This window comes from Martes martes (assembly GCF_963455335.1).
Source record: "Martes martes genome assembly, chromosome: 8".
NCBI classification, from domain to species: domain Eukaryota; kingdom Metazoa; phylum Chordata; class Mammalia; order Carnivora; family Mustelidae; genus Martes; species Martes martes.
The window spans coordinates 54,825,801-54,845,781 of NC_137895.1; the positions used below are offsets into that span (position 1 = coordinate 54,825,801).

General features: G+C 44.9%; 1 protein-coding gene across 2 annotated transcripts in view; it reads left to right on the forward strand.

Moving 5' to 3' along the window:
* ETV6 (ETS variant transcription factor 6) overlaps positions 1 to 19,981 on the forward strand; it is a 230,469-nt gene that overhangs the window by 73,716 nt on the left and 136,772 nt on the right. For both annotated transcript variants that reach the window (XM_080810446.1, XM_080810445.1), the window contains exon 2: positions 17,147 to 17,276. In XM_080810446.1, coding sequence (XP_080666572.1) covers positions 17,147 to 17,276 — 130 coding nt within the window. The remainder of the gene's footprint in view (positions 1 to 17,146; positions 17,277 to 19,981) is intronic.

Genomic DNA, 19,981 nt, shown 5'->3' on the forward strand with positions numbered 1-19,981 from the left:
GGGCCGAATATATTTTAATGACCTCTTAGCCCTCCACTTTCTCTTCACCCTCTCCCGTGTACCATGCTCCCTGTCATGTCACCTTGTTTTCATTCTTTGCCCTCTATTAATTTCAGAGATTACAGGAAAGGTGTTCCAGGTAAAGGAGAGTAAGTACACAGTGAATGGGTGCTAACTAAATAATTATACCAGGCTGTTCCTCCTGACAGCTCGTACCAGGCCATGCTGCCCCCAAATGCTGATGGAAGCAGCTGGGGAAAAGGTGTCATTTGCAAAGGACCAGTCACCTCAGCATAAGAGATGGAATGTGTGCATTATTGGGCCCCCTGCGTACCACCACTCGCATGCTCGATGACACTGAGAAGTTGATCTGTAAATGTAGGTAAAGCTGACTGTCCTTGTGGCAAGACCGCCGAAAACCTCCCTTGAGCAGATCCCTGGATGTTTTAGCTGTTGTCGCTAACATGTTCATCAGAAGAATCAAATGCATCGGGGCCCCTGGGTGGCTCAGTTGGCTAAGTGTCTGCCTCTGGCTCAGGTCATGATCCCGGGGTCCTGGGATCAAGCCCCGAATTGGGCTCCTTGCTCAGTGGGAAGCCTGCTTCTCCCTCTCCTTCTCTCTCCTGCCCCTGGTGGTGTGTGCGTGCTCTCTCTCTCAAATAAATAAATGAAATCTTTTTTTAAAAAAAGAGTCAAGGAGCGCCTGGATCGCTTGGTTGTTAAGCGTCTGCCTTCGGCTCAGGTCATGATCCCAGGGTCCTGGGATCAAGCCCCGCATTGGGCTCTCTGCTCAGCAGGAAGCCTGCTTCTCCCTTTCCCACTCCCCCTGCTTATATTCCCGCTCTCTCGCTGTCTGTCTCTCTGTCAGATAAACTAAATAAAATCATTAAAAAAAAACGAATCAAATACATGTTTTCCCTTTGAGTAGAGCATAGAAAATCTTGTTACAGAAATTACCCAAAATCTCTCTTTGGGACCGTCTCCCGAATCCAGGTCGGTGGATGACCTGATCACTCTAAGACATGCAGACATGGCGGTAGACACTTCTGTTGCAGCATCTTTATAGCAACTGACTCTTTTGATTTCCATTTTCCTGTCATTTTTTCCCCATTTTTTTTTCCTTGCTTAAAAACAGATGATTTGCAAAGGCACATGAAAGTGACTTAATTCCTTTAATAGATAATAATTTTCCTGGAGCATTATATCTTTTATCATACAGTCCTTGATGTAATTATGTGATAATTAAGTGTAATCATGTGATATCGTGAGCCTACCACAGATGGAGCCGCCAAGCCATCTCAGAAATGACCGTGTCCGTATATCTGTATGTCTCTAAGATCTACCACAATTTTGGCATGTGTATGCTTATCATTGATATTTATTACGCTTTTCATGTGCTGGGTCCTGTGCTAGGTTCTGGTGTCTTGTGTCCTTCAGTCCTCACAGCCTTTTGAGGTAGAGCCAGTGTTATTACCCCATTTTGTAGGTGAAGCAGCTGAGGCTTGTGGAGTTTAACTTGCACAATGTTGTACAAAGGACTTAACCTCTTAGTGAAATCAGAATTTTTAACATTATGCAAGTTATGGGACATTGTTGAATCCCAGTTTTTTAGTCTTTAAAATGGGGATTAAAATGTCACATTTAATTTGATTGCTGGGAAATTTAAGTGAAATAGTAAATGTGCCTGCTAGGTAAGAGTTGACAGATATTTTTCCTTTGTCCTTAAGTTTTACTTTTTTCCTCCTCTAGACTTTAAGCTCTTTAAAGAGAATATTAATTGATTTTCTTACTCATCTCTGTGTTCTCAACACCTAGCAGTATCAGGCAAGTATTCACTGAATCAAAAATCGTTGAGAAGAGTCTTCAGATCATTCACTCATTCCTTCATTAGTTGCACACGTACAGGGTGTCAGGCTCTAGGTTTGGGATGGTAGAGTTAACAGCACAGAGTCTGCCGCCACTTTTTTAAGTCTTTGTGAGAGAGGAACACCATGTAGATAATAGAGTAATGAACAACCTTGGTCCGTCAGGTGGGATTTAAATTTTGGAAATAGCCAAAATTACTTTGCTTCAAGTCCGATGAGTATGTGAAACTGTTTTTGGTCGGATACAAAGATCATTATATATCATTATAACTTGGTTCTGGAAGTCCTAAAGGAGGTACTTCTAAAGTATTTTGGGGGAAGGATGGCATCACTGATGTAAGTATAACCACATTAAAAAGGTCTATCTCACGAGGCAGCAGAATTGATGTGATGGGACCATAGTATAGGTAAGGTGTTCCAGGAGCTTGGAACCACCTGGAATAAGGCCTAAAAACAAGTCAGATAACTGGATGATTTGGCGGTGAGCATGCCTCCTGGAGAGGAGAAGTAAGAGGAGATGAGGGAGTGTTGACAGCCCGTAGCAAGATTCTTAGGTAGATAGTTGGACTTAAAAGTTTATCAGTAAGTCACTAGGTGGCCCTAGGGAAGAACAGAAGACAAAAGATGAGTTTGTTTTGGCACCAAGAAGTGCTCTTGGTGAGATTATCTAATGAGGCTCATTTAATTCATCTATCCATCCATCCATCCATCCGTCCATCCATCCAACAGTGAGAGCCTATTGCCAGCCCACATGTACTGCTCTAGGTGCAAGGGGAACAGACCAGGCAAGTCCCTGCTCCTGTGGAGTTTTCTGCTAATGACAACCTTCCCTCCTAGGTGAGTGGGAGGGTCTGGGGCTCTAGTGTGCGGTTGGGGGTCTAAGAAGCAGGTGAAGGTGAGGTAGGCCCCCAATATGAATATAGACATAGGAAAATGGAAGTCCAAGCTCCTGCAAACCATCATCCTGGAAACAAGAAACTGTGAAGTCCATACCCAGATCCAGACTCAAGGGCAGATCTGCTGTGGAGGGCAAGCGTGCACAGATTGACAGACTTGGCCTGAGACAGGAGGAGAGGTGGGACAGGAAGCCCTGAATGGGCAGTTGAGCCCGTGGAGGGGAGGGAACTGGTTTAAGCTCTGAGTTGTGATGATCGAGCTGAAAACCTACACTCAACTATAAGAAGTTGTCTTAGCATCTTTATTGAGCTGGAAAGTGATCGGCAGCTGAGTTTTTATTTAGGTGTGAAGACACTCCAGGTCACACGCAGTTTTTCCACCTTACCCCGTGTGTCCCACAGTTCAGGTGTAACACACCCAAGGCCAGCTTCTGAAAATGAGGCTGATTCCTTGTTCTGGTCTCAACAAGGAAAACATTGCCTGTTCTTCTCTTCCTAGTGATCTGTTGTTCACACTTGAAATGCTACAAGACATCTGAGTTTTTTGTTGGCTCTTGTTGACCAGGGAGGCAACATTAGTCTTTGAACCTAGGTCCAAAAGCAGTGGAAACCACTCCACGAGGAGAACGTGACATGGTCCGCATGACCTTTTTCGTGTATTTTAACTCATTTGATCTACTCAAAACCTCATCAGTCAGTCAGCACAATTGTCTCCATTTTGTAGCTGAGGACACTGAGATGCACGTCTGCTCTCCCTTCTTTTTGCAGTTTTGGTCGTTCTAGTGGGAAGAATCAGCGTGCGGGGAATACTGAGTGTTTGTTCGGGCCGAAGCTCGTGTTGTTCTTCAGTCTTGTGAGGAAGGGAAGGCATGTACAGATGGCTGGAATCAGTAGAAGGGTAAATGTAAGTTGCGTTAGAACTGTAAGGTTAGACTTAAGTAAGAGATGGGGTGTGTGCGGTATGGATGCAAGGATGTCCTTCTGGTGGAGCATCAGTCCCAGGCCAGGGCACCTGTGTTTCTTTTCAGTTGCTGCTTTCCATGCTGTAGGAAGTCAGCCAGGCAGGTGAGTGCGGGTTCGACCCCAGCTTGTTCTCCAGGAACTTAGAATCATATCATTTACTCTGTATAGGGCTTTTACTTCCACCTTAGTTCTGCTTTCTCTTGACTAGATGCATCGTTCCTCTGATGAGTGCAAAGTGTCTTCTGAGAAGTTAAAACCTCTATTTTATGGTTCAGAACTGTAGATGGAAGAAGTAATTAGTATTAAACAGAGTACCCAAATTGCAGGGGGGTTATATTTCTAGGCATCACCTAGAAAGGTTGTGGCCAAGTTCAAGGACATCCAAATGAGGGAAGGCTGCAGTGCCCAGTGATCATTTGTACTGGGGAGGAGAGCTGAAGCTGCAAAGTGGCGTTGTGAATGAACTTGTTTTTCAGCTCCCAGTGAAGTTTGTTAGGTAGTTAAAAAGAATGAGCAAGAGAGAGCGAGAGAGGGAGATTGATATTGATAAGAAGAAGAAAGTAAAAGACTTCTCTTGATGGAGTCCAAACTCCTCTGTGTTCTTTCTGCTGAGTGGGCTCATCATCACTGAGTACTGGCACAGGAGGTACCCCTGTCCCCTTGGTCCTTCTCTGTAAATGACTTCCAGTGTAGAGGACTCTGATGACTGACCATTGCAATTGGAGAAATGCAAGAAGAGGAACATGGGCCATCTGTAGTCATTGTCTACTGAGATTCATGATGTTTCAGAAAGGATGTGGGATAGCATCACACCTTGTGACCTCCGCTCATTCCTGGGGGGTGCTCACTGTCCCAGTATCTAACCCACAATACACAGTAGCTATATATGGAAATGGCTAGTACAACCGAGAAGCTGAATTCTTATTTCATTTTAATTAATTTTAATTTAAAAATGTACTTGATTTTTCTTAAAAATCTTTTAAAGTGTGTTTGGAACAGCTTGGGTATGTGAATTTACCTTTTCAACTGTAAATTTTGTGAACTCTGAATACAGATCGAGTATTTCCAGTGAAAATTTGGTGTTTGATTTGAGCTGTCAACTAAACACTAGATTCCAAAGACCTACTATGGGAAAAAAGTATGTATCTCAATAAATGTATTGATTTGTATTTCAAAAGACTATTTTGGATACATTGGATTAAATGTAATATATTACTTAAATTAATTTTACCTGTCCCTTTTTTTAACGTGACTAGTACATGTTGTTAAAATTACACGTGTAGCTTGCACTTTATTTCCGCTGGGCAGCATTGGTCTAGATAATGTCCTAATGGGACCCATTTGAAGTATTATCAGGACTTCTTTAGGGAGAGTTGCTAGACTTCCAAAGTTATAGACATATTTTCTCCATTGTGTTGCTATGCTTTTTTTATATGGATGGGTTTATGACAACTGACGGTTGGAAAATGGGTCTTAGTAAGTTAATTGAGAGGATAACTTTGCTTGTGTTAATCAGAATGATTTTCAAATGCATTTTCACCGCACTCAGAAAGCATTGATCCTCATGCCAACAAAGAACCCCATTAGTGCTCTGTCATTTGCGTCTGTCTCAGCCCCTGCTCCTTTTCTTCCAGGCAAGAACTGCGTGCAACTGCGGTGCAGAAACCTTGGTGATGATCAGCATAGATTTGATTTGCTTGTGGCAAGGAACATAAATCCAACTAAAGGGGAATTTCATAGAAGTAAAGGAAATAGTAGCCTTTTGCTAGCTCCTGTTTAAGCCCTCCCAGCGCCAAGTGGTTTTCAGAGTTCCCTCTTTCAACTTTTTGGTTAAACTTTCCAGATCTTCCTATTTCCAGATTTGGGCTGTTGGCGGCTCTGTGTTGGAGCTGTTGTTGACGCCCCTGGTGAGGCTTGACGGGCGGTGGTACTGCAATGTGCTTTCTCACAGCTTGGGTTGCAAGTTGCTTTCTAAAGATGCAAAGGGAATTACCATCCGCTGTAGTAGTTTCAACACCTGACTGGATTTCAGATGCTAAAGTCACATTCTTGCCATGATTCTCTCGCTGTCGCAGAATTGTATTTTGCTTAAAGGAAGAGGAGATTAAACAATAATAAGATCAAGATTGTTTGGAAACTTGAAAATGTTGTTTTAGAGGAAGAACTTAAGTTTTCGGTGGTGTTTTTCAAGAGTGTTGTATATGGTTTTGTTCTTAAATCAAGGAATGGATAAATAACTCAGCGAGGTTCTTGAGTAAGCCGCCCTTTCCCTTGCGGGCCACTTTGCACCCAGATTTTATCATGATGACCAAGAGTTTAAAAGGCATTCTAGGCAGAAGGTAACTCTGTAGAAAGATGACATCTTTGAGTTTAGGACTGCTAACTTCTTCCAGAGCAGTTATGTGATTCATTCGAGAATCTTGTTAACCCTTCCACCTCAATCCCTACATCTGTCAACTAGGGTTTGTACTAGCTGCAGTGACGTGACTCTTAGGGGTGTTAGGAGGATATAACAGCCTATAATTGAAGGGCTTTTGGTAATTGAAGAGTATCTTTTAATTTAGGGTTCTAAGACTTTATTAAGAAGTCGGCTGCTCAAGCGATTTCTTCAAATTATAATCGGTGATAGTTTGTGTACAAAAATAAAGACCTAACCACTAGTTGCAAGGTTACTTTGGGGGGAAGATGGGGTCCACTCACCCCTTTAGAGTGGCACAGATGCAGCCCTGACTGCCGTCATGGGGACTGTGCCCCTCACCTGGGGAAAAGAGGCTCCCCATTCTCCAAGCTATTTGATGCACATTCATTCTTGAGCAAGATGGGGTCTGGGGTCTGGGCACGTAAAGACAGACTTTACTCTGCAGGCCAGAAGTGGAATGGGTTTTCATTCCTTCTTGCTTTTCCTTCATTAACATTGTCTTGCTCCTCCTGCATACTTTAAGTGTCATTAGTGCTGAGAACACAGGCTCCGTGTGGAGCTCCAGAAAATGAAGCTGAACAGCCTTCCTGATGGTGGGTTTAGGGGGAAACTCCGGAGGCAGTTGGGAGAGAAGAGGAACCAGCGTGGGCACACCTGTCTGGGGCCCTGGTTCCCATGTAGGTTGGGTAGTCATCAGTCAGGAACTTCCTGAATTATACTGATAATCTCCATTTTATAGTTAAAGGCAGAACAGTAGAAACTTACTCAGGAGGGAAGGACAATTAGCAGATTGGTTAATAAGATTTCTCTTTTTTTTAAAGATTTTATTTATTTATTTGAGAGAAAGAGAGAGCTAGAATGAGCTGGTGAGAGGGACTCCCTGCAGAGTAGAGAGCCTGTTGCGGGACCAATCCCAGGACTCTGGGACCATGACCTGAGCTGAAGGCAGATGCTTAACTAACTGAGCCACTCAGGTGCCCCAGAATTTTTTTTTTCCTTCTTAAAGCTTCTCCAGATAATTCTCCTGTGCAGCCAAGGTTTAGAATGCTTGATGTAGAATGTGTGTTTCCTCAATTGTTAACTGATCCTGAGTCCCTGAAGTATATGGAAATTCAGACATATTTTTCACATACTGTGGAGCCCTAATAGTTTTAATGAAGGCATGGATCTTATTAAAATAAATTGGTAGTCTGAACAACAGGGCTACAAGAGTGTAGCACAGGACTTTCCTTATTTCAGGCTGTTTAATATTCTGATAATCACTGCTGTCATCTCTGACACACAGAAATCTGTTGTCAGAAACAAAACTCCTTGGTCTTTCTAACCATGACCACAGCGAAGGAGAAGATGCCTTTTCTGAGTTCCTATCAGAAGTCTCATGTCTAAGAATCAGGGAATTTTTAAGGTTTTTGATAAGCATGGGTAGCAGAGGTAGAAGGTACTTGCCATGAGGGTTATTACTTCTGGAAAAGTGTTTCTGAAAGAGGAAACACAGGTGTGTGACACACTGTAATCAGTATTCAGGGTTGTTTATATATTACTTTTTAAAGGTGTAGAGGCAGGAGGGGGATGGGAGATCAATTCAGCCCTAATTCCTCAGTCAGTTCTAGAGTGAGGTCGTGTCAATCTTGTCTTGGTTTTAATTAAGTTCTTGTGTTACCATATAAAGGCACGTTTAATTCTTAAAGCATAAACAAAAAGTAGTGCTTTATTTGGGACTTCTCAAATTCCCTGTCATAATAAAGCCTTGCATTTATAGAGAGCCTTTGTTTGAAGAAACTCATAATATTTTACAAGCTTCATCTCATTTATCCTTAAAATAATGTTCTGTGACAGTAAAGGTTGGGTATGGGTATGCCAATCTCTCAGACAGCAACGCTGAGGAGAGGTTGACTTCTTTCTTTTACACTGCTTTTTAAGTATGGTGCTCTTACGTCGTTCTGTTGAGATTATTTTGGAGGTAAACATTTTCCAGAGATACAAATCTTTTCCAGATCTAATTTGCGCTTGTTACTCTAGGTATAGTTTACAGGGCCTTTTCTGTTTATATTTATGTCTCTGCCTGAGGCAGCCCGGGAATTATCTGATCTGTGGAGAGCAAGGGTATTTGTTCAGTCTGACCATGGTAGGGGCTGGGACCCCCGGCTTCTCCCTTACAGACTGAGCCGTGGTGGGGTGTGGGTGCCTCCTGGTTCGCTGGAAAGGGACCAGATCCAGCAAGGACGTTGTTGGACTTCATTTATTCAGTGTTTCTCTGGATTACTGTCATCTGAATGAGAATGTAAATCTTGCTCTTATATCCAGTCTTTAAAACCTAATGTTTCTGAGGGTAAAAAAAGGCTTTTTCATTTTTAAGAAGGTCTGAGTTGGCCGCCCCCCCCACCCTTCAGCTATCCCCAGCAGACAGCTGGGGTTGTGGGTTCAGGCCATAGCTTCTCTCTCTCTCTCTCTCTCTCTCTCTCTCTCTCTCTCTTCCTTTTACAAGACTTCCAAGGTCAAGCTGTTCAAGAAAGAAGTGAAGATGAGCAAAGCCCAGAGTGGTGCTCCGACACAGAGAAGAAAGCTGCCTGGGGGAGCAGTGAAGGGTTTATGAGGCACAAGGCAGCAAGTGGGAGGGGAGGAGGGATGAACGGTTAACACACAGGTTTGAAGCAACAACCTGTGCATTAACCGAGTATTCTGCCTCTGGGCTCTGCACAAGTCTGACCCGCCATCTTTCTTGGCCCAGGTCTTCAGGTCCCATGACTGCAGGGGACTGGGCTCCCATCCCAGGGGCACCATGAGGGCTCTGGGAGAGCGGTCACATGGCAGGTGGAACATGGCTGGAAGGTATCTCTCCTTTGAGGGGAGGAATTGCGAAGCCCTACCTAATGGCGCCCTTGATACAACTAAATAGCAGCTCTCTCAGTTCATTACCCGTTAGCCCCAGGCAGGGACATCGCATCTTGGCTAATCATAATAGCCAAATCATTAAGGGGAAATGGCATTAATGGAGGAGAAAGCAGCTCATCAAGAACCGAACTTGGCCACTTCGTTGTGCCCAGGATATAAGCTGCTGTGAATTTAAGTACCTATTTCTTTCGGTGTTAGAATTAGTTAGGAAGAAAGGATTTAGTGATCCTCATTTCGAAAGGTGAATCCAAAGCTGGGCATTTCCCGGTAAATCCAACAGCAAGACTTGATTTTTCGCAGAGATCACACCTGCTGGTTGTGTAGAAATGAAGTCACACCACTTTTCTTATACTGGATCAACCCAGTGTCAGTAGGACATGCCCCTTTGTGGGGTTTCCAGGAGTGATGATGTACATTGGTGAGCTCACCTAATCTCCGCTCAGAGCGAAAGCCGTCATCTCTACCACGGCAAGGACTAGGGGGGCAGTCGGGGGGCCACGGAGTGCACACGTTTAATTTTCCCATCCAGGTCAAAAGCCTGCCACCTCACCTGCATCAGCACTGGGTTCCAGCCAAGTGAGCCGAGCATCCTTTAAGCATAGACCTCCCTGGAAACCACAACCTGGCATGCATAGGAATCACAGCTTGAGCTACTGCTTATGATTCATGTCAGAAATACTTAAGAAATTCAGGGGAAAAAAAGGGAAAGAAATTCATACCATCTCAGGGTTGGAAACGATCTTAATTAAAATGTTTTAAATTGGAACAATAAAGAAATCTATGTGAGGTTTTTTTTGTTTTGTTTTTTGTTTTTTGTTTTTGCTTTGGTGCTTGTCTTAAAGGGGTGGCTCCTAGTTCTAGACACTAGTGCTATTTCTAATAATATTTGGCAGAACCCTTGAATCCTGTGAGGGGACTTGGGGAGTTCTTATAGAGAGAGGAGGGGACTGTGGTGGTCAGGCTTTGTCTAGGTCTGTTCTGCCCACACTGTAATTAATAAGCTCTGACTCACCAGGGCATATAAGATCATAGAGGACAGCATCTTGGAGTCCTAAGGCATCTTCCAGTTCTCCTTGAGTTCCTTCCCAGTGCAGGAACCCTTTGTACAGCCACCTTCAAGCCTTGGCTTCACCTGGCTTGAGGGGGAACGATACGCCCTGTACATATGTCTAGCACACAGGTGTATGTGGCTGGCCCTTCCCTCTGAGATGCTGCGGGGAAGCCCTATCTCTGCCTCGCGCTAGTCCTTCCCATAGTTGAAGACCTCTAGAAGGACCCGTTAAATCCTTTCTTCCCCACAGGCCACATGGATCCCTAGCACCTTTATCCGTTTCTCATGTGAGAGAATGGAGTCTGTCTCTTCAGACTGTTGGAGAAGCGTCATGGGACTGTGGCCACTCCAGTTTCTGGAGATAGACTCAGTTCCTTCTTGGTATTCTCACCCTAGGATGAATAAATGTTGACAGGGCCTTTCCACCTCACCACTCCTGTGCGTCCCACCTGTTCCTTTAGATTTGCTGCTCACTAGATAAATGGAAAGCAGTTGAGTAAGGGAAATGTGTTTTGTTGTTGCTAAAGAAAATCTTAGAGATAAAAGTAAGATCCTTTTACTCAAAAATGACCTCAGGTGAGATTTCTAAGCCATCATATGCACAAGTAATCTGCAAAAGCCCTGGTGGCCCTGTAGATTGTGTCCCACAGGTAATACCCGGATGAATCCTAATGGCTCCCTCTGCTCAGAGGCCTGAGAACTTCTCTCTTATGTCATGTTTCGTCCCTTCCTCAGCTAAATGCATTTACTCCCTCCATCTGTGCTCCCACTAGGATAAGTAACAGGCTTCAGAAAGCCAGCACCCTGGCTTAGGTGGCTGTGTGGAGTGACCTTCGGGAGCCCCACACGATCCTGTGAGGAGTAGGGGCACAAAGCGATGGAATCTTCCAGAGCTGCAATGACTCTTACGACCTTGGACTTCTGTCTGCAATGACTCTTACAACCTTGGGATTCTCTCTGGGGGTTCCAGAAGGTCTTACGACCTTCTCTCTGGGGATTCCCCCTAAGTTGTAGAGCTACCACGGATGGGCTGGTGCTACTTAAATGTCGTATCTTATTTCTCCTCTTTATACCAGCCATACTGTCTCATGAGCTGGACACTTCAACAGGATCGCTGAACCCCTGCGATCTCCAGGTCAGGTTCCTTGTGTGGAATGGAGACGATCGTGCCTTCCTGGCAGGGTTATTATGAGTCTAAAATAGAGGCTTCATGGCAAGCACATTCCAAGTGTTCCCTGAGTGATAGCTTCCCTTCCTGATGGTTCCAGTGACTGTATCTTCCAATTAAGATTGGCACATATGTTCTGAGGGGTGTAAGTATTTAATATGAGGGCCCATGTACATGTATAGGTAAAGTGGTACAGGCTTTTAAATATTGGGACCGTCTTGGAAATTTGAGGACTTGACGGTGGCAGAATTTATGATGCCTAGTACAGGTGTTAGCTACTAGCAGATGCCTGATGAATGCCGAAGTATTCATAACAACCATGGAGGAATAAAACACCTTCGTGATCTTCTACAGCAATGTTTGACTATGGGGCCCATTGCTCACGCCTCTTTTTATTCACTTTGCTGTGCACAGAGGACAGAGTTCTGGGCAAAGGGAAGACTTAAGATGCTGTAACTAGGGGCGCCTGGGTGGCTCAGTGGGTTAGGCCTCTGCCTTCGGCTCAGGTCATGATCCCAGGGTCCTGGGATCGAGCCCCACATCAGGCTCTCTGCTCAGCGGGGAGCCTGCTTCCCCCCTCTCTCTGCCTGCCTCTCTGCCTACTTGTGATCTCTGTCTGTCAAATAAATAAATAAAATCTTAAACAAAAAAAAGAGATGCTGTAACTAATTGTGTCTTCTGATTTTAGGCCGGGAAGGTGAGGAAGGTCTCCCCATCGGTGTGTATGTGGTTTGTTGGAGGCACCCTCCCACACCCCGTTCCAAGGGCTGAATGGCTATCTGGGCAACAAGAACAGAGCCACAGGGACTAGGAGTGCAGCTCCACGTATCCTAATTTGCAAGGGTATCCCCACTGTTTTCCCCTACGAAATGACTGCAAGCATGTTAAAAGCCGAAGACCGATCGGACTGTACAAATCCAGTGACCCAACACCCAGAGGAATGTTTCTCTCAGGAAAGGAGCTAGACACTAGGAGGAGGGCCTGCTTGGGCCTCTGGGATAGATGTCTCTCGGAGCCTCCAAGAGACTCTCCTTCAGAGTTCTGAAGTGGATCCCCAAGTAGATCCCAGACCCTAAGGCATACTGCTTCCTTCTGGAGAAAGGCCAAAGCCGCCGTGGCCTGTGCTGTGGGTACAGTGTGTATATAGCAAAGCAGACTGGTGTTTGCATCTTTCCCCAAGTTCTCCAAGCTGATCTCGCTACCTTTGGGGGTGAACAAAATATTCAACAGTTTTTCAAGTGAAAGAAATTGGCGCTCGAGAGTGTGTTAGTTCAGGTTCTTGTGCACGTCTGTTTTCATCCACTGAACCAAAAACTTCGAAAACTGTGCCGCTCCAGTTTCTGTCTTGCTCAGTTTTGGGGTGACATACGGATGTCGCTGGTTAATGAAAGCTTATTTAATAAAAGCTCTAGCCACCCCCTTGCATCATTTTGCAGCCAGAAGAGTGGACTTAAATAATTGTGCATTCCGACTTCAGTGTATCGAAGCTCGGTAAGTCACTTCCTGCGGGAGACATGTCTTCTCTTCCGTCTGTAGAAGACAAACTGTGGTGACAAGCATCAGCTTTCCCCGGCAGCTCTCCTGAAAACCTGCAGGGTGAAAAAGAGCTCTTTCTCTCCAAAGCTTGAGTATTACCAGCGTGCCCACTGCACCTCGAGCCCCTGCTGTTTGCCATCTTGGCAGAGGTGTCAGTTTCAGTGCAGCAAAGAGGCACCACTAAGTGTAGCAGGACGAAAGGGCACTTGTAGAATTTTTACCCTAATTCCCTGAGAGATGGTCAGCCTGTCTGTTTTCGTGGCACTCTTCCTCCTCAGGACTGTACATGGGCCTCAGAAACCATCCTTGGGGTCATCGGGCATTCTGAGTGGGGCTGGGGGCTATTTTGGGAAAACAGTGCCTAAATGAAGGACATCTCTGCTTTAGAGGAATCTTTAAAATGACCCGTAAACCATCTTTTTGCAAGTACAACCAGACTTTGCTTCTGTTTCTCTCAGAAACGCTTTATCTTTATTTCCAGGAAGTTAATATTTAATTAGCGACAGGCTCTAAGTGTCTTAGCCCTTCAACCTCTTTAAAGAACTAATGGTGTAAAAACAAATGTGTAAATGCACCAGGGGGATCCCGGTGATTTATAGAGGCTCTGTATTGAATAATTTTGAAAAGGGAAGATGTTTTTGGTAATAAGAATATTCATTTTTTGACTCTTCTATTCTGTGATATGTAACCATGGGGTGGGGAAGAGGGGAGAGGGAAATACCATTCTACGGAGCATAAAATCTTTAAGCTCATTTTATGTGCTAGTCACAGGCTCCTAAGCACTTGATTTAAAAATGAGCAGAATCCAATGGGTACCCTTCCCTGGCCCTTCATGGTTTGGGGGAGGAAGGAGGACAGGGAATAAACCTCATTTTGGTTCAGGTAATTCAATGCTTGCAGCAACCCTACTCCGTCTTCCATTTAAAGTAAAAAAAAAAAAAAAGAAAAGAAAAGAAAAGAAAAGCTTTCTATAATGGTTAGTGAAATTTACATTTCATCCCTTGCCTAAAACTATTTTTAGCCTTATTTTCTCTTTTCAGAGCTTTGTGCTGCTCCCTGCCCCCCGCCCCCACCTTAGATATTACAGTTGGTCTCAGAAATGGCGATGCTCCGCTTTTGTTCTATAGGTTGGTTTGATAGATTGTGTCTGCAAATTTGAGAGAAGCACATTTTATTTTATTATTTTATTTTATTTTTTTAGCATCTAAACAATAATGTAACCACATCACGGCCTTTTCAGTCACATCATTGACCTCCGCCGGCAGTTTATCCCCCTACAACACTTGAATGCATTAATATCACTGTCTGTAGCATTTTAATTTAATTAGAGCAGTGGTTATAATCCTCTTGGGAAAGTCGTTATCCCCTCTGTACTGTTAAAATAAAACACCTCTGGTTTTCATCTGACTGACAATTTGCTTTTGAGGTGAATGAGCTATAAGCGGGTGCTCCTGCTTCCCTTTGCTGGGGGTTGGACCCCAGAAGCAGTTGTGAGGATAAAGAGGTTTCCTTCATTTGAGAAATTGGATGTTGCCCTCCTTGAGCCTCTCTGTCTAGATGTTTCCATCTGAGATAGTGTTTGTTTCCTATTTCTAATTGCTGATAGTCTGTTAAGTGCCTGGTTATAGGAATAGATGAAACAATGTGAACTATGTGAGTCTCCCTAGAAATTAACAAAAAGAGAGACAAAGGGAGATAAGCCTGTGGTGTGGAATTCCCGGGCGTGTGTTTTGTTCCGTTTAGGGAAGGAGCCCATGTCCTGCATGGTGTCCTTTCTGCGGTCCCCCGAATGCTCTCCTGGCTGCTGAACCGGGGTCAGGATAGGTGTGTAATGGCTGCTAGCATATTGCTCAAGGTCCTAGAAGTGCATTTCGCTTTTCCCACTCTTAGACAAGGCACCCCCTCTTCTGCTACTACTGACAAATCTCTTCATGGAATCTTTAAAAAAGAGCTTCCCATCCCAAGCTTATGGTGTTGCATGGAATGTTGCTGAGTAGAAACTGTCTTTCGGGACGAGAATCTAGAATCTGTCTCCATCTAGAATTGTTTGGACATGGGGGTGAAATGGAGAGGTGGGAATCCTCCTGAGAAGGGACAGTGAAATGAAGAGACAGTGGTGATAATTTAGCAAGTCAGAATATATACGTTTTAAAGGTGATACCTAGCTTGACTCTTACCAGTAGGCTAGAGGTAGATTTTCCAGGAAACAAAGTAAAATCTGTTTGGGGGGCTGGGTTTCTTCCATTTTTGTCCTCATGGACTTGGTGAGGGGCAAGGGAGCTGGGATGACGAGGCCTGTCCCAGGGACCAGTTGCAGAATCTGGTGAGTTTCTCCTTGCTTTAAGAGACAGTCATCATATTATGAAATGCCATCTCTCTTTTTCTCGCACTTGTGCCATGCCATTTGAAAACTCTTTGGCTGCACTATGTTTTCTTCATCAACAGTTTCACTTCTGCAAAAACCCTAACAAAACAAAGCTATTTCTGGGAATAAAGTTAACGGCAGATAAGATATCTAGACATATATTGGGACTGGGTTTTTTTTTTTTTCTCTCTCTCTTTTCGAGAGTTGAAGTGTGTGGAGAATTTGTTAAACTAGAAAAACAGACTGTGTTTAGAATGCTTAAAAAGCCCATATCACTTTGAAAAACCCCTAAACAGATTTTGTATGTTTCCCATAGGTGGGTTGATGTCTTTGCCTTTTTCACCCCCCAAACCCCAAGCCAAACACCAAAAAGTATAACTCCTCCTTAAGCTAGAGGTACTCAAAATATGTGTGATTGATAAAATTCCAGAAAAATGAAGTTGAAGCTTTTGCCCCTGGGTGACCTTTCACTAGCCATCTTGATTGATACAGCAATGAAATCTAGGATGTGTGCGTCTGCCTTTAATTAAGAAATTCATGAGGAGAGTTTAGAATGTATGTTTAAACGGAAATATTCCAAATGCCCTAGCTGCTGGCAGAGGATGCCTCAGGGAAGGTCTAGCGATTCCATTCGGAAATTACAGAAATATGTATATATTCATTTAAAATCGAAACTTCCTACCACAACCACCAAACTTTCCAGGCTCTGAGCAGAAGAGAAGCTTTAATTTGGTTATAGAGCCAGGGGGACTCCCCTGCTTCCCTTTGCACATTTGATGAAATATAAAATGTTAGAGAACCATCTTTCCAAAACATAAACACCCCCTTTGCTTTATTTTCATCTGCGATTTTTCTTTTGCTCTTGCTTTTTGTATTCATAATGGCATCTTACTGGTCTTTTTCCCCCAATTAATTTTTGGCCCTTGTATGTCCCACTTTACTTTGCCCAGCTGAACCACAGAAAGAATGGAAGTTCTGTTTATTTATGTATAGACTTTAAGTCAAAGTAATTGATCTAAGATGCAAATTGCACTGCTCTTCTCGCTAAACATAATAGTTGGTTCCTTGCCATTATTCGCTGTGTTTTAACTTAAAGCCTTAAAGTAATAATCCTTCCCATCCCATCCAGTTGTTTTAATTGCTCCAACAAACACTGTCTGTTTGAATTTAAACAGTGGATCTGCAGAAGTAAGTCCCCCTCCCCCCTTTCCTTGTCAGTTGAGTCAGGATCTTCAGTGAAGCAGTACTTGCCTTAAATGCGGAGTGTTCTTGAAGGAGCTCTGAAATACTTCAGAAGGAAGGGAAGTATCAATTCTGAGTTGGAGAATGAAGGGACAAGAGATGCCATTAATGTTGCAGATAATTCCCTGCTATGAAGGAAGAAATTAAACTGGGTATTTTTGGTTTATAATGAGGTAGGTGGACCAGAGAAGAATCTTGCTTGTAGATTTATGCACTAAATGTAGAACTTACAAGCCGTCACTTTGAGCTCACCTCTCATTGGGTCTGAGTACAGAATCATATTTGTATTAGAAGCTGGGGATGTTGCCAGAGAAGAGGAAACGTGGTTTTAATGTAGGGTGACATTAATTATGGGACTTGGACAAGTAATTTTTGAGAGCGTAGTCTTTAAAGCCGTTCTCTTGGATATGCTGTTTCATTTCCTCCACCTCCTCTCTCCTCTGCACTTGAACAAATCACTAGTGCGGAGAGGGGGAAATGGACACCTCTTGACCCCAGTCCAAAGGAGAAGCCCTATGTTCAGCCTTTCCAGAGCCTTGTTAGAAATCCCAAATGCTGGAGCTCTGAAAGACAACTAAGTGTATGGAGTGGCTGGAGAGGGGCGAGAGGGATTGCTGTGAAGCCTGGGCCACCCCCTCCTCAAATGCCCCCTTTGCTCCCCACCCCTCTCCTTGTTTTCACACCCAAGTCAGTTCCAAGCCTTCATTGTCTTCTTCCCTCTCCCCTCTTCCTGCCCTTCTTTTTAACAGCAGGAACGAATTTCATATACACCTCCCGAGAGCCCGGTGCCGAGTTACGCTTCCTCGACTCCGCTTCATGTTCCAGTGCCCCGAGCGCTCAGGATGGAGGACGACTCGATCCGCCTGCCCGCGCACCTGCGTGAGTGTCTGTCGGCGCGTGCGCGGGGGTGGGAGGACGGATGCCCAGTGCCACCGCCAGAAGGATGGACTGACTGACAGGGGAAGGACTGACTGCGACTGTGTGGGGGCGGGGGGTGGGCGTGGGGCTTGGGGCTGGAGAGGGGCAAGCTCTGAGACTGTCACTTGGGGTCCACTTTGCGAAGCTGCTTTGCAGCCCATCGAGAAGCTTGAAACGCCTGTCTCCTGTTGCCGCATTACCCCCAACATCTGGAAATGTGTACTGTATGGCAGAATCCACTAAATCTCCTAAGAGGCAAAGGGAACTTTTGGGGGAAGTTTTTCCGTCTCCCTAGGTTCACACGTAACTCCTCTTTTTAGTATTTTCATGGACCCAAAATTTTGGGCAGTTCCTGAGTCAGACTCCCTCCCTGCTTTGCTTTTAGGCTGTGTGTTCTTCCTTTCTTTACAGAGCCTGCCCCTCTCCTCCATGCATACTGGCTGCTTTTCTTTCCTTCATTTTACTGCCTGGATATGGCCTTCCTGTTCTGTCCTTTCTTCTCCTCCCCTCTCCTGTTCTCTTGCGCCGGCCTTGGCCCTGTGGCTCTGGTCAGTTTGCGCTCTTTCCACCTTTCTCTCTTAGATCGTCTCCGTCCCTTGCCTCTCCCAACTCTCTGTCTCAGTCCTCAACTGCAGCTTGGCAGAGCACCAGGGCCAACCCACTTGTGATCTCGGGGCCAGCCTCCAAAGCAGCCGACACCTGTCATTTCCTTTTTGTCTTTCTTTCCTGTGCTGCCACCCAGCCTAGATGGTACAGTGTGATGGGGCAGCTGGGGAGAATGAGTCACCTGATTCCCACCCGGATCTCAGTGGCCAAGAAAATGCCAGGCTTTCTGACTTGAATGTTGTCCCGAGGGCACAGGTCCAGGTTGTAGAAGACACAGGGGGTCACCTTGGCCCTACCCTGGCTGATTCCTCATACTTTAGCAGTGACATGGTTGTGCTTACTCTGTCTTTCTGGCATGGGGACGCTCCCCAGGATATTTGCTGCCTCTTATTCCATCCCTCCTCAGAAGCCAGAAGGTAGCTTGCTGAAAGTGAAGAATAAAAAGAGACAGGATGTAGGCTCCTCTTCGTTCGCCGTGTGAGAATTCAGGGAAGCAGGTGACTGTGTTGCTGGGAAGCCCTAGGGGAATATTGCTGGCTTATCCCTTCTCCTCCAGTGAGGAGGGCAGCTGGGCTTGCCCGGAGGAGCTGAGTGCCACGAGAACCCTTCCGTCCCCTCCTTCAGCTTCAGTCAGTATTTACAAAGCTACTACAAGTGACAGTCCGCACATTCCACCTTCACTTGGGCAAGGAGGTAAAGGGCAGTACACCACTCTCCCACCTTCTCCACAATGAACTTTTGAAGGTGAGATTGGGACTGTAGCCGTGCCGTGCCAGGATCATGACGGTGGGGACTGTTGTCCTTGGTAAACTGGAGCATTGGGGCACCAGAGGAGTAGACGGGACTGGAAAAGAAACCAGAGTCAGGTAATAGCATCCTTTCCTCCAGAGGCTGTCCTGTGACCAGTACATTCACTTCAGGAATAATCACTTCCAAATCAAATACGCTCGTGCCATGCAGGCAGAACACCCCTGCCATCTAGTCTCCTTCATTTATTTACTCCACGAATAGTTATTGATTGTCTGTGCTGCATTGGACACTCCTGTGGGTGCTGGGAATACCAAAGCGAACAAAGCAGACCAAACTCCTTGCCCTTACAGAGTTTAAAGTCAAGTAAAGGGGAAAAGATGTGTGAACACTTGTCCTAAACAGAGATTTCTCTCATATCTTTTTAATCCCTTTATTTTGAGACATCCCCCACCCCCAAGGAGGCCCTGACCCTGGATTTGCTCTGGATGCCTTTATTTTTGGAAGCCCTTTTACCACAGGACTGCCTCCCCATAGGTAGTCACTGTGGCAGAAGAAACAGTGAAACACACCAAACTAGCTGGTCTGAAGATCTTCATTCCTAATTAGTTCTACTCTTAAACTAGCTGGTTGACTGTGAGTCAGTCATCATACTACCCAGTTTCCCTACCATACAGTGTTGTGCTGTGACAAGAGAACGTTTAACGGCCCTCTTCACTTTAAACTGTCATGAGCTCACTTAGGGAGTCCTTCTCTGTACTTGGAACTGTCTCCCATGCCAGCACTGTTTCTGAAGTAGACGGTTTCCTCATGGGCCTCAGCTGGGCTGCCTACCCCTGCTTTGCAGACCCTGGTCCAGGCACTGTGTGGAGTCCTTTATGTAAATTATTTTATTTCATTCTCCCAGCAGTACATGTAAGGTAGATATTCTTTTAATATTTGAGCCAATATAAGGAATTTAGGGCTTAGAGAATTTAAGGAACCTGCCAAGGTCACACAGTTAATAAAGGGTGCAGTCGGGATTCAAACTCCGTTCTGACTCCAGAGCCTATGCTCTTGTCTATTATGCCACTATGTAAGTGTGTTTAATAAATACTTTTTGGATAGATGGATGAATTCAGGGTTGACAGTTTGCTGGTATTCACTGATGTGGCTGTAGTAGTGGAAATGGTTTATGGCTGGAATCTTCTTACATGTCAGTGGGTTGTGGAATAGTTTGCTTATGTCCCTCAGACAGTTGGATGGATGGATGGATGGATGGATGGATGGGTTCCCACATATATAATGATCAAATACAGGACTGCAGCAAATCC